General features: G+C 29.1%; 1 protein-coding gene across 6 annotated transcripts in view; it reads left to right on the top strand.

Moving 5' to 3' along the window:
• LOC126748276 (protein qui-1) overlaps positions 1–14,979 on the top strand; it is a 174,913-nt gene that overhangs the window by 76,337 nt on the left and 83,597 nt on the right. For all 6 annotated transcript variants that reach the window (XM_050457392.1, XM_050457390.1, XM_050457389.1 and 3 more), the window contains 5 exons: positions 8,988–9,076; positions 9,133–9,242; positions 11,896–12,052; positions 12,562–12,792; positions 12,848–13,250. In XM_050457392.1, coding sequence (XP_050313349.1) covers positions 8,988–9,076; positions 9,133–9,242; positions 11,896–12,052; positions 12,562–12,792; positions 12,848–13,250 — 990 coding nt within the window. The remainder of the gene's footprint in view (positions 1–8,987; positions 9,077–9,132; positions 9,243–11,895; positions 12,053–12,561; positions 12,793–12,847; positions 13,251–14,979) is intronic.

Genomic DNA, 14,979 nt, shown 5'->3' on the forward strand with positions numbered 1-14,979 from the left:
AACTTTTTTTGAGCCAGAGCTTTTATAGACTATCACATAGTAATACTACCAGATTAATTCCTTACTAAATTGAATGACCTTCAATACTTAAGCTAAAGTTTAAAAAGCTGTTACAGAAAAATAGGCTGTCATTAGAAAGGATCTGAAAACGCATGAAAATTTGTGTGAATATATTTAGCTTTATATATTTTAAATTTGGCCTCTTTTTTTATTTTTTTTATTTTTAGTGGGAGCGAGGGAAATAAAAAATGTTTTTTTTTACATTAACTGGAATGTGTAAATTATCTCTAGCTGTAGTTCTTGTGTGATTTTTTTAATACAGTGTAAAAATAACTGAAATGATAGCGGCTATATCACGGGAACTGTCAGTCTATCATCAATTTTTGACATTATGAAAATGCCAAGAAAAAATTAAAGGAGTGTAATTAAAAGGCCAATAATTCAATTCTAATTTTCTTAGGAAAATGTCAGCTTAAAATACCTTTTTTGACATAATTAAAAACCTTGGAATATGTTCCATCATTTTGGTCAAAGAATTATTGGCGAACCGGCCTTCGAAAAGTAGGGGAAGGTAGTGAAATTGTAATTGTTTGAATGGCTATAACTTTTAAAAGATTTATCCGATTTCGTTTAATTTGAGCTTGTTTATAAGTAAAATAAAAAGTACTTTAATACTTAAATAAAAGTACTTTTAAATATTGTATCCAGTAACACGCGAAAATTTGTAGTAAAATTAGTATATAGGGGGCGTCATTTGTATCAAAAACTTTTAGTTTGTTTTTTCCATAAAAACCTAAATAAGACGGTATAATTTTCACAGCAGCATCGAAAAAAAGATGAAATTTACTAGAAAAATCTATAAAACTGTAAATTACAAGACAGTTTTACCACTAACCAAAACTCTTTATTTTTACTCTCGACACGTGTTTCTAACGATGTTAGCATCTTCGGGAGAAGATTTAAACTGAGTGAGAGTTATAATCTGCTCTCGAAGATGCCAACATCATTAGCGAAACACGTGTCGAGAGTAAAAAATTAAAAATTTAATTTTTTAAGAAATGCTGAAGGTAGTGGTAGGTTTCTTATATCATAAGTATAATTGGATTGGGGCATTAAAAATAAAAATTTCTAAAAAAAACTATTTTTGAATAGCTAAATGCATAATAATAATTATGCATAAAAAGAAGTCAAATAAGTGGCTTAAAAGATATTTGAATTTCGTCAAACTCTTTTTCATCGGTTTGTCTCCAGCCGTTTCAGGCTATGGTTGACATTTGATTCTGACGATTTATTCAATCATTTACCATATATGGCTAATAAATTACTGCTGGGATATGTGAAAGCGACATCAAGAGTAAATTTCATAATGATCATCGATTTTATCAAAAATAGTGACGATTGCAATGCCGCTGAAATTCGGAACGCTAATTGACCGGTATGTAATTTGACACATTGTTTATAGTCATTTTCATTAAGTAGAAACGATATTCTTAGTTAGTAAGTTGTAAAAATAATACAAAACAAATAAATCGAAAGGGAATTTTGAATAACATTCAACCAAATAAAAACCATTTGAATTTTCACGTATTTAAGCATTAAATCGAAACTAATTGAATTAATGGATTTAATATACACAAAGGTTGTTTTATTTAACCGCTGCTTCTTTTACCCATTAAAATCTAAATCTAATCAAAATACAGAAGCTTTAAAGCATAAAAACTGCTCAATAAGAACTTTTGGCGTCAAGATCATAAATTTCAGTTATCCTACTCTATAACTGCTTTTGCTTCCAGATTTTACCGAGATTAATAAATGTACGGATATGCCTCTGGCTGCGCGTTGAGTTCGTTATTAAATAGATACTGTTTCTTTAGTACACAATGAAACCGCATTTTATAGTTTGCTCGGTAACAAGATGAAATTTTAGTGGTATGCTGTAGCCATTTAATAAAAAATCACTATAAACTTTTAATAGCTTCAGGCTTTCAAGAACCCTCGAATACAATAATAAAAATGGGATTTTAATTGCACATATGATTTTAGGTTTTATTATTCGGCATTCAAGTTTCTCTAAATAGATTAAAGTGAACAACTTCTTGGACATTCTTTCAAACTTCTGTCAAAGTTACTAATATAAGATGCAACTTTTAGCATTTAAAATTCTTTGAATGCTTTTACAGCGCATTCCAGGGAACAAATTTAATTTTCCTCCTGCTTCACTCAGTATTAACGTCGTCCAAACTTAGCAACTTTTTCGACTTCAGTTCCACTTTTTTATTTTGAGTAATTCATTTTACGTTTAGCGCCTATCTTATTTTCCGGCAAATAAATACGGCTTTTTTCAGCATACCGTTTCCACACAATAAAGTTCAATTATTGCTGCTCCTTTCGCAGTTAAAGAAATTATTTTGCAGGAAACACGATTTTATGCTGAAAGGGCCAATTATTAAAATTTATTTAAAAGTATCCCGTCATCTTAATTACCATAAATAATTGGTGTTAATTGGAATTTAAAAAGTATTTGTTTTGTATTATTCATTTTAATAAGGAGTTTTCTCGTTTTTTAATTAAATCGCTAAATTTTCCAATATGCTTCTCATTCTTATTAAATTGGTGAAATGCTTCCATCAGGCCATGTTAATAAATAACCCCTTTTTTGCGAAATCTAGGAAATAATTTATTAATTTTTTTTGTTTTTGTTGGGCGCCAAAAAACCTCATTTCTGTTAAGTGGGAAAGCTAATATATTTTCTACTGAAAACATTGCCTCATTAAAAGAAGCAATTATTAAAATTTATTTAAGAGTATCACATGTTCTTACTTACCATAATTAATTAGCGCAAATTTGATTTAAAAAAATTTGACTTTGTTTTATTCATTTTATTAAGGATTTTTTATATTAGATTTAATACTTAAGTCATGGTATATGTCAAGAATAATATGCTGAAAAAGATCTACACATTTGTCAATAATGCTCACATTATTGCTCATAAAATAAAATACTCATAATTTAAGGTAATTCAGGCCATAATTGGAATTATTTATGTCAGTTACAATCGTCCTAGAGAATCAATGAAATAATGCGAAAAAATATGATATATCTTCTTTTCTTTGAGCAATAAAAATTGACATTTAACCCATTTTTCTATATGATTATCTATCTTTTATCCGATAACCGTAGAAAATTGCCATAAATTGATGCTTGTCGTCTGAAGTGGACAAAATTGCGTAAGAAAAATAATAATTCCGAATGATTCGGAGTCATAATTGACCATAAAAAATCTATTCAGTTATCATAGAAAAGGGTAATAAAATGACACTCATTATTTTAAATTATTATAATTATTTTAGAAAAATATTTGGGATTATACAGTAATTAAAAAATAATTGCAGGAAAAAATTAATTAATCGAATTTCATCTATTTTTGGTATTTTAAATTGCTTATCATATTGTTGAAATAAAGAAATTAAATAAACGAAGAACACTTAAATAAATCGAATTTATTGCATTTTCCAGGCATTTGAAAAAGCCGAAATTAATAAAAAAAAATTTTTCCAAAATCTTTTAGGCATCTGAAGTTTTTCCAGGCAGTCAAGGTTTTTTCATATTTTCTAGGCATTCAGAGCATCTTTTTAAATGGTATTCAGTTTGCAATTAAAACATAAATACGATAAAATGCAAAAAATTGTTAGAAATCCACTATAAATATTTTTTTTTTTGACAGGAATAATTACCTAAGATTACCCACCTAAAAGATCCTGTTAAATATTGGTTGTGCAGTAAGTATAATTACATCATAAAAATGAATAATCTAAAATAAATCAAGAGTATACAAAATTACATAAAAACACGCCTCTAATAATAAAAACCGATAACATAAAAACGAGTATGAATAGAAAAATGACTACCACTATATAAACTTAAGCTAAGGGTAAAATTGTAAAAATAAAACATAAAAACTAAACAAACTTACCATACCGTAACATATGACGTTAATTATAAACAAATAAATATTATAAGTTGACTTACAATATGTACACAGAACTGACAGGTGTACAGCAAGTACATTTTAATATTAGTCTCATGGCTTTATTTTGAATTATTTCTATTTGGTTATTTTTGTATTGGGGTAAACTATACAATAGAGTTGAAAAATACTGTAAATGTGGAAATGCAATCATGTTGAAAAGAAGCAGTTTTATATGCATCAAGAGATTTTTTCCCACTCTCGTAATATGGCATAAAGGTTCTACATTTTCAAAACAATTACCCATATCGAGTAATTTATTTCTGATCCACCCTGTAAGATACACCGATATTAGGATTTGCTACATGACAGGTGTCTCCTATAATTGATACATATTTAGGTAATTAGAACGCAAATGTTTGGATTTGGGAAGAGAGTAATTGTCACCTATATAGAATTATTGGGTAATTAAATATCAGATTTACTCGTGCCTGAAATTATTGTGAAATAAATTAGAAAATTAATTATTAGGTATGGATATTATTATTAATTTTAATACATTTATTACACAGCAATGCCATGCAATTTTAAATAAATGCATAACTTAATTGGATGTAATAAGCATGATAAAATAAAAGGTAAATCCATTAAATATATTAAAATTTAATATTTATTAGTGTTTGCTATTGGTTATTTTACTTGATCGCTAGTCGTAAATGATATTGTTTATAAAAACTAATTGAACTACTGAATTTTTTTCCTTTTTTTTTCAAATTAATAATTAATTAATTTGAAGAATTGAAAAACATAAAGAAGTAATTTAAATGATTGAATGCAATAAAGTTACAATGGTTGAAAAGATAGACCTCCTTGACTAAACAAACTCGGAATCACGTTTTCTCCTTTTTATTAAATTTTCCAAAATACTTCCATTCATTTTCAATAAATCATCTTCATCTCATTTTTAATAAAATTGTGAAATGCTTCCATTAGGCCATAGTATTAAATGGGTGAATTTTTTTTTTTAATCTTGGAAATATTTGAGCCTTGTTTGGGTTTTGTTGGGCGCCAAAAAAAACCTCATTTCTTTTAACCAGTAACTAACACATTTTCTGCTAAACCGTTGCGATAAATGTATTAACAATTAACATTTCTTAGCGTTTAATATTGTTTATGAACAATATGGATATATATATATATATATATATATATATAAAATCAGCAACCGAACTTTTGCCTTTTTTTCAAATTAAACAAAAAAAAATTAGGAGTAAATAATACAACAGAATGCAGTGAAGTTGTTAAACGTTGGAAAGGCAAAGACAAGAAAGAGTAAATATAGAATTACGTTTTCTCATTTTAATTAAATTTTCCAAAACGCTACTCACTTTTATTAAATTTGTGGAATGCTTACGTCGTTAAACGTAGCTATTGCTGATTCAAAGACTGTTATTTTTTATTAGGCACTATAGTGGATCATAACTTAATAAGCCAAAGTTTTTTTGAAAATCTCGGAAATAATTTTTTTTTGTTTTTTGTTGGGCGCCAAAAATCCTCATTTCGTTTTCGCAGTACCTAAAATATTTCCTACTGTAATATTGCCTAAAGTGTACTTTATTAAAGTAAATTCTTTAACGGCAAGTTTTTTCTACGCTCCTTTATCAGTAAATGAAAATGCTTACCTTTATAATTTCTCTTCTTAAGGTGGAAATTATTTGCCTAATTGAAATTGCTGGTGTAGTGCTCCAACGAAATTTCGAATTTACATGAAAAGCTTGTTCGCAAAAGTAATATGTGTCTTCAGTATGTACTTTATAACCTATTAGAGTATAAGCTTCCACCTTTCCCATTTTGATATTCTTGTTTAATTAAAAGTAGCGCAAATGACATTAAATCGTAATTATAAAGGCCACAAAATTGATTTTATTATATTTCACTTAATATTAAAATACATCTATGAATCTTAAGCAGGCAGCTTATAAATTATGGCACTCTCTCCCGCCTGACAGATTTAATAGCTTAAATACGCTTTTGGGCCATTTGGTGTGACATTTAAAGCTGCTTAAAAAATTTTAATCTTAGGCCTTTTTTTAAGGAATTAAATTTTTATATAACGTTAGAACCACAAGGTATTTTCTTAAAATATGCATAATTAAAAATAACTTCCTGGTGTTAGTTAACCATCTATGAATTCCAAAAGGGTTTTCTGTGCAACCAAAATGGTAATAAGATAATAACGTTTATCTACTGAATCAGCTAATGTAATAATGGCTTTAACGATGTTAAACAAAGTTTACGCCATCATTGCAAAAGCTCGTCGGTCCATTATGGAAAATAAATCCATTTGCTGTTTTAAAAATTTGGTCTGAATTTGATCGTAGTGTTTTTTCCAGGAATGTCAATTTTATATACCTATGTAATTCGGCTTTTTTCAGAGTACTCGATTCTAGGTATTTTATTGGGTTATGCTTTTAAAAATACAGACCTATATATATATAATAAATAAACAATGAAATATTACGGTGAAATAATATATTTTTAGTAGGATCAATAATGAAAATAAGGATTTACAGTGGCTTATATTTTGTTAAACCGAATAGTAATAAAATGTATTTATTTACAATAAAAGTTGTTTTTAAATTTTGTTACTGTTTATTTTATTTTTTAATATATTTTAAAAACTATAAAAAAGGGGCAAGAAATTCACTGCTTTAGTAACAATATTTTGATATTGTTTCAAAACGAGTACGAGACACGCCTTTTTGCTCTTTGGCAACGTTGCCTAGATCTCCTTATCACTAATAAATAGTTCAAGCAAATACAAAACATATTTAGAATTTCTCGTTAGGCCATGTCGAAAACATCGCTTATATAATCGCTATCAAAGTTTCCGAGGAATTCAGTAAAAAGCAAGCAAAAGTCAAAAGGACTATAATAAAGTTTATTTAAAAAATGTAATGCAGCAACCATGCCGATGTACCTTAAATTTCGAAGAAGTGCTTAATGCGAAATCAAATCCTTTCTCTTATTTATATGATATAGGTAAGTAGTGAGGGTATATTCTGTTTGTTTATTTGGTTTAAAACTCGTTTTATTTTTGACGTCCTTGGGTCGATCCAATGAAAAATGTACTATTTTTGTACCATCTGTACTATTATTTTGTGAGAACTTGTACTATGCCCTATATTTAAGTTGGCAACGCTGATATAACTAGAAAGTGAGGTTATGATAAATATCGATTTCTTAAACTATGTGGCGCACATAACACAAAAATATAGAGAGCTGGTGGTTGCATATAAAATGATAGAAATTCCTCTGACAAATCAGCTGACGCCCTCTCGCTGTTGAACTAACTTGATAGTTTGACGTGCCTAACTGAACCAATCAAAATGGTAGAAAGGCGTGAATAAATTAAGGCGGGAAATCAAATTTCATATAATCTGGTAATTTTATTAGGTATTTAAGTAATATCTAAAGCCTAATCAAAAAGGTTACTTATAGAGAAAAGGGCCTTTTTGATTAGGTGTTAGCATCAGATATTAATAAGAATAAAAATAAAACTCTTCAGCTTTATTTTACATATCTAAATGAGTTAATTTACTGCAATAATCAATTAACAATAGTGTACTACATATCACCAATTACAAAATGGAAATAAAACAATGTTTTCTTTAATACATTTATTGTTTAATTTTCCTGAAAAAAAATTAAAAAGATTTAAAAAACTAATTAAAAATTTTATAACAAAGTATTATCCAAAGAAACAATATATCTCTCTCTACAAAACATAGTAAACTTTTCGAAAATAAAAACAAATTATTTTAGTATAAATGTATATCGCTTACAAAGTATATGTTTTTTGGTCTCTTATATTACTAACAACATATCATGGAACTATAATATTAATAAAACCTTAATTGAAACCTTAAAAAAACATAAGTAAAAAAAAACATTCATTCTGATCCATTCTGGGTGCTTAGCTCTCTTAATCTCTATACCTATGTCTCATCTCAGTGAACACAAGAGATGGTATGATACGAGCAGAAAATAAAATAAAAAAATAGGTAGTGCAAACCTTATTCACTAAATGATTGATGGGAAAAAAAGACAAAATAAATGTTTAAATAAATATGTATCGTAGTATAAAGCGAGCAGTGTCAGTAGTATCAGCGGTAATAAAATTTGATGGAGAGAACTGATCAGAACAAATTTTATAGTCATGATTTTCTTGTAATTTTCTTTTATTCCTATATTTATCAGAACCATTTAAAATATACATACTCTTACAAGAAGGATATTAACAGAAAAATGTAAATAAATTTTTTAATAGTGAAAAAGAAAATGAGAGGCCGGACATTTTATAATAAAGTTAAAACTTAAATATTCGAAAAGTAAAACTTCTTCATTGAAATTAACTGAATTTGATCAGTCAATGTCAGCAACGTCATTTCTGTCAGGCCCCTCTCAATTTTGCTAAGAAAGATGGCCGACAATTACGATTTCCACCATACAAGCTTCATACATGTGATGTGGCGTATTAATTGATACAGGCGTATTTGTACTTAATTCTGTTGGTGACCTCTACATCTATTAATATTGTGAGGAACAAGATCAGATCAATTGACACACATTGCATTTTTGTAGGTACGCCATTTATATTTTTAATTATATATCCCTTTAAATAATCAGATACGCCTCTAGATTTTAACAGATGATAGAAATCATTGCGCAGACTCTCTAGAGCCAAATTAAAGTCAAATTAAACATAAATACCACTAAAACTAAGTTTATGGTTTTAAGCTGTTAACCGTATAATGATGCTGCACTGCAAATAAATGGTTAAACGTTAAAAGGATTTCAAGTTTCAAATATCTTGTTTGCTAAAATGCATTAAATTACAATTTCCTTACCTGTCATTTTTAATAATTTTTTAATTTACCTCGTCTATGTATATATTAATCCGAAATTATGCGGTTATATAACGTCGGTTGCTGCTCTTAATTTTCAAATTATTTTTCAGGCTTGGCCCCTGGCACAGCACACCGTATACTCGCAATCACAAGGGAGTACGAGGCGGAAGATAAAAATGATATTAAAACATTTTATAGGGTAAGGGAATTCGGTCTATTTTTTTATTTAAACTTATAGCCACCTTGACTTTCCAGGATAAAATGGAATATAACGATGCTCTAAAGTCGCACTGCGAATCTCAATTAGAAAATATACGATCATATATAACCACTAATATACCTGAGGAAAATAGACTGCACTTCAAGTGAGTATACAGGGTGTCCAAGATGAGGATCCTAAGCAAGGGAATCTCAGTACCTTTGTTATTGAAGTTACAGCCTAGGTTAAATTTGAAAAAAGTTGCGTAGTTTGAAGCGTATTTAAATGCCGTTGAGAAAATTGATTATTTAATTGCCGAGAGATATTGGGGAAAAACGGAAATTTGCCAAAATGAGTTTTATTTTTTTCTGACCATATTTTAAAAAATATAAAAAAACTAACAACACTTTTTTATTGGCACTTTTTAAGAGCTACTTGATGGTGTTTTTAGATTTTATATTTGACGTTAAGTTTTCAAGAAACCATGATCAACTTTGTAAATTTTTTATTACAGATTAAACGATCACATGTGACATTAATTTATTTAGATGCAAGAATAAATGCGATTTTCCTTTTTTTTTAACATATTTTTGAGTAGGTTTTGCAAACAAAATAATGCTTTGACATTTTGCCATACCTAAATATCTGTCCTGATTATAAACAAAAAAAAATTAATTTACCGTAAAATAATCACTATTTGAATTACCTACACAAAGAAACATAAAAAAGATTTAAAAATAACTGAGATAACAACTAAATCCACATTTTTTAATTTAATTTAAAGCAGATGTTCAAACAAATTCCGATTATTTTCCAAACGTAAATAAGAATGATCTTCTTACGGTAGAATTTAAAACAGCACGCAATATGTCAGGTGTAATGCTATTGAATGCATTAGTTAGTAGACATTCTTGTATTTACTGCTCAGTCTCAAAAGAATGCTGGTATATTTGGTTTTTAAGAATCCCCCAAAGAAAAAAATCCAGAGGCGTTAAATCTAGGGATCGTGCCGGCCAAGGCACTGCACTGGAGGTTCCAATGCACTTTCCATCAAAAAATCTTTGCTTAAGATACTCGCCTTGAATTATATGCAGATGGTGCCATCTTGTTGAAACCAACAACTATTGAATTGTGCCAGAGGTAAGTTATCCAAGCAGAAGCAAGTAAGCAAATTATTTTCCAACAATTGAAGGTAACGTTTTCCAGTTAATGAATGAACCTAGTATTTTGGTTCCGAAAATTCCACATCACATATTAAAGCCAAAACGCTTTTAATGTTTTAATATTTTTTTAATGAGAGGATTTTATTGCGTCCAGTAATGACTATTTCGGCGATTAAAGACACCATTATTAGCAACTAAACTTTCATCAGACCATATTATTTTTGCAGTGAAATTTATATTATCTTCGCATGCGCGTGTGTACCACTCACAAAAATGCCGTCGTCGTTCTAGAGCCTCTGGTTTCAATGCTTGGAAAATTCTAAATTTATACGGATGATATTTATTTTTACGTAAAATAAATTGAGCAGTGGATTTGTGTTACTCCTACATTTTTCTCATTTTGCCTAGTTGAGATAGTAGGGTACTAACAACTGCTTGTAACACATTATTTTAAGTTTCTTCAGAAGATTCCTTTTTCCTAGATAAAACTGACTTTTTAAATGCATCATATTCTTTTAAATTTCTCACAAACATCAGAAAATTGACTTACATGGCTGGTTTCTATCTGGAATTATTTTAAATACATTGCTGCTGTATTTATAGTGTTTTTCATGCACAAAATGTGGCAAGTCATCATGTCAAACTTTTCTTCATCAGTATATTTGCTACCCGGAATATGCAACGATATTAATACAACATACTCAACAATAAACAATAAAAACTATAAAAATAACCTAATAACTTTAAATCAACTCAATAATTATTATTTTATCCGGCCACAAACATAAAATTAAGCCATATGTGATAGGGTAGGAAGTATTTACGTCAAAATGTCAAAGCATTATTTGTTTGCAAACCCTACTTAAAAATATGATTAAAAAAAATAAAACAGTATAGTTTTTTCCGAGCCATACAAAAAAATAAAGTTGATGATGGTTTCTCGAAAACGAAACGTCGGATATAAAATCTAAAAACGCCATCATGTAGCTCCTAAAAACTGCCAATAAAAAAGTGTGGTCCAACCAGATGGTTGCTGGTTCATTTCTCGACCAAGTCATATTTCACTTTTTATTTTATTTTTTGCTTTATTTCCGTTCTCCCGTTCAACTTAACCTCATTCTGCTTATTTTGTTTACTTTTATTTTATTTAGTTTTGACACCGGATTTAATGTGAACATCATTTTTTATTTTTTATGTATTTATTTTTGTTTTAACTTAAATGTTTGTGGTGTTAATACAATAGCTTTACCGGTAAGTCATATCTCAACATTGTAATTTGTGTCTATGCATTGTTGTTTTTATACTAGGGTTGCTTTCTATTTTCTTTTAGATCTGACGATGCCTTAGGGCGAAACACGTGTAATCGTTTTACAAAAAAACAATAAATAAACATAATTTGAGACCATTGACTTTGTGTCCCTCCAATCTGTGAATTTTTAAAAAAGTGTTGTTAGTTTTTTTATATCTTTTAAAAAAAGATCAGAAAAAATAAAATCGATTTTGGCAAATTTCCGTTTTTCCCCAATATTTTTGAAAAGTCCTAAGCTGTAACTTCAATAGGTACTGAGATCCCCATGCTTAGGATCCTTATCTTGGACACCCTGTATATAAATGCTCTAGTTGGAATTCTTAATGATCTTTTTTTAATTATTTAAGAGTTGCCTGGAGAGGTGGTGAACTGGAACAAAAACACTCGGAACACGAGGCATATCTTAAAGAGTTTAAAAATTTAATTTTTCATAAGCTAAAAGCTCTTATTAGCAAGAGCTTAGAGGACGAACCTGAACTTAAATCTAAGAAAAAGATTGTTGAGGTAAATATATTATTATAGTCTTAAATATTCATGATACCCCCACCTTATTTTATAAATGACCAAACTAAATACCTACTCAAACAGGTTAGATCAATAATAGCCACTACCTGGGATCCACACGTTATAAAAAATAATTACTAATTTTATTAGATCTTCAACATCGTCCTTTATACATATAAATAGCAATTTAATTTTCTTAAGACGTAACCAATTTAGGATGATCAGCTCCGAACAAAAAACTCCTAATTTTCCCTCAAGTAGTGTGGGAAATCAAGAAATTTTCCTACGCGACATCCTCGCTGGCACTCCTAACAGTTCAGCCTTGAGGATGCCTGTCGTTTTTCCAATTACCCCTCGTTCACCATTCTAATCTATCATTTCTATTACGAAAATTAGTTCGCTCCGAACGTCTTGCCATTATTACCCTATATCATTAATTCTCCCTAGTTTTTAATAAAAATGTTTGTTTGGAGTAATTGTTATTAAGAGTTTGCCATTTTTTTTTTAAGGAAAACTTCCAAGAAAATATTACTCATTTGACGCTGTGCTATGGCGAAGTTAAAAAAGACTTTTCAAGCTCGGAAATACACGATAAGATAAAACAAATGGTTGAAGATGGAAATCAGCGCAGACACACCCCTATACTTATATATGGGAATCAGGGGTCTGGAAAAACATCCCTTATTCAAACAGTGTACCGGAGCTTCGAGAAATGGTTCTCCTGTCGTACATTAAGAATTGTAGGATTTATCTCACTTTTAATGAAATTTATGCAAACTTTTTTTTTTATTATAGGTGCGATCTATATCATCGACGCCTCGTTCCTCATACAGTTTGGAACTTTTACGAATTATTTGTCAACAAATTTGTATAGCTCTTAAGCTACCTGAAGGATTTTTACCAAAAGATGCCAGTTTTGACCCCTTGTATACAAACAACTGGTTTCAATCACTCTTAAGGATGTTTGAGGAGCTTAATTATGTCTTGGGTATATTTCTAGATGATTTACACCTTGTAAATCCTCTGGATTCAGACAGTTCTACACTAAGCTGGATACCAATAAGTTTACCCAAGAATGTGCATATAGTTTGCAGCTCTGGCTTGCCAATTGATATGATGAGATTCACGCAAGTTCAAAAGGAAAAACTTAGGCAACCTGAATGTTATATTGAGATGACGATAGTACCTCCATATACAAGTAAGTAGGCCTTCAAAATTTAGATATTTAGTATTTAAAACTTTTAGATAATGTATAACGGTATATTACAGAATAGTAGATTTTAAGATTTAAATGCTCATGCCGAATTAATTAAAAGATCTATGGCTTTCGAAATTATAATACTCCCTTTGATTACCTTTTCGGCTCTTAAAACGCCAGAACTCAACGTTAACGGCATCTCAAATAAACTTTTAAGGCATATTTTTTTATTAAGGTAATAAACTACCCTCAAAAGTGAGTGTGGCTTTATTAATTTTATATCAACATGTATAGTTGTCGAAATAGGAAATTCTCCCTGTCAAAAGTGATTTTCCAATTCGTTTTTCAAACGCCCGACCTATAAATCGATCAAACCAGTTATAGAGATATTTTGATATGTCGAGTTATGGAAGTGACATCTTAAGGTTATCTTCCAAAAAAGGGTTAAATTAAAAAAAAAATGCACAATTGAGTTTACTTAAAGGCACATTTATTATAGAAACTTTTATTAAAAAATCTGCATAACTTAAATGGATGCGGTCCTTACTTTATTATAATAAATAATATGAATGTAATTATTTATATAAATGTTAAATTTTGAAATTAGCAGGATTCCTTATTTTAAAAGGTTTATTACTTTGAGAACCTAATTACCAAAATTCGTAGAAATCCTTGATTTTATAAGAAACTAATATTAAAATGTTATACGAGTAGTTTTTGGCCTAATAACCAACTTGGAAAAATACGATTTAAGGAGGATAAAAAATGTGGTGAAATCGGTGATTTATCAATTATAATCAAATTAATATTCTATGTTCTATTATAGTGGTAATAAATTCCTTTAATAGTAGCACCATAATATTGTCAGAACATATATATCTATATAGCGAGATAATATACTTTATTGAAAAGGAAACATAACAATTAAAAGAAAAAAAATTATCAATTAAGAAGAGACCTGAAAACTAGATTTTATTTGTAATGCACAGGCTATTTTAGAAACCTGATTAGATTCTGGTATAAATAGTAAAGAATTTCTCGATTCTAGCTACAACGTTTACAGAACAGAATTTAATAGTTTCAAAAGTCGAGGTGGAATTGTGCCTCTTGCTGTCAAAAACTATATTAAATCTTGTAAACTGGATATTGCTGACCCCTTTCAATTCGTTTTTCAAATGCTCGACCTATAAATCGATCATACCAGTTATAGAGATATTGATATGTCGGGTTATGAAAGTGACATCTTAGGGTTATCTGCCGAAATTGAAGGTTACATATAATAAAAAATATGTACAATTGGATTTACCTAAAGGTAAAAGTTTATAAATTTTTGTGAACTTGTTTTATAAATTAATTATAATATTATTAGTAACCAAAAACATTTATTTCTAATAAAAGAATCTACATAACTTAAATGGATAGGGTCGTCACTTTATTCTAATAAAGTGACGTGGCTTGTTTCGATGCTTTAAGGTTTCTTTAAGAGTTCTACAAAATTCGCATCTGGGTGCTCTCCTGTTTATTCTATTTATAAACTATTTTGCTCTTCTCAGTCAAGCTGCTGATAATTTAAAAGTGTGCTCTTCTATAGATATTAAAATTCTGAAAAATGACAATAATATAATCTTTTTTTGTCACATAAATGGCATGTCTCTTAACGTTACTAAATGTTGCTTCATGAGATTCAGTAGAAAGATAAAGATGAGCCTGTACCCTGTAGAATATTCAA

This window comes from Anthonomus grandis, chromosome 22, assembly GCF_022605725.1.
Source record: "Anthonomus grandis grandis chromosome 22, icAntGran1.3, whole genome shotgun sequence".
In the NCBI taxonomy this organism is placed as follows: Eukaryota; Metazoa; Arthropoda; class Insecta; order Coleoptera; family Curculionidae; genus Anthonomus; species Anthonomus grandis.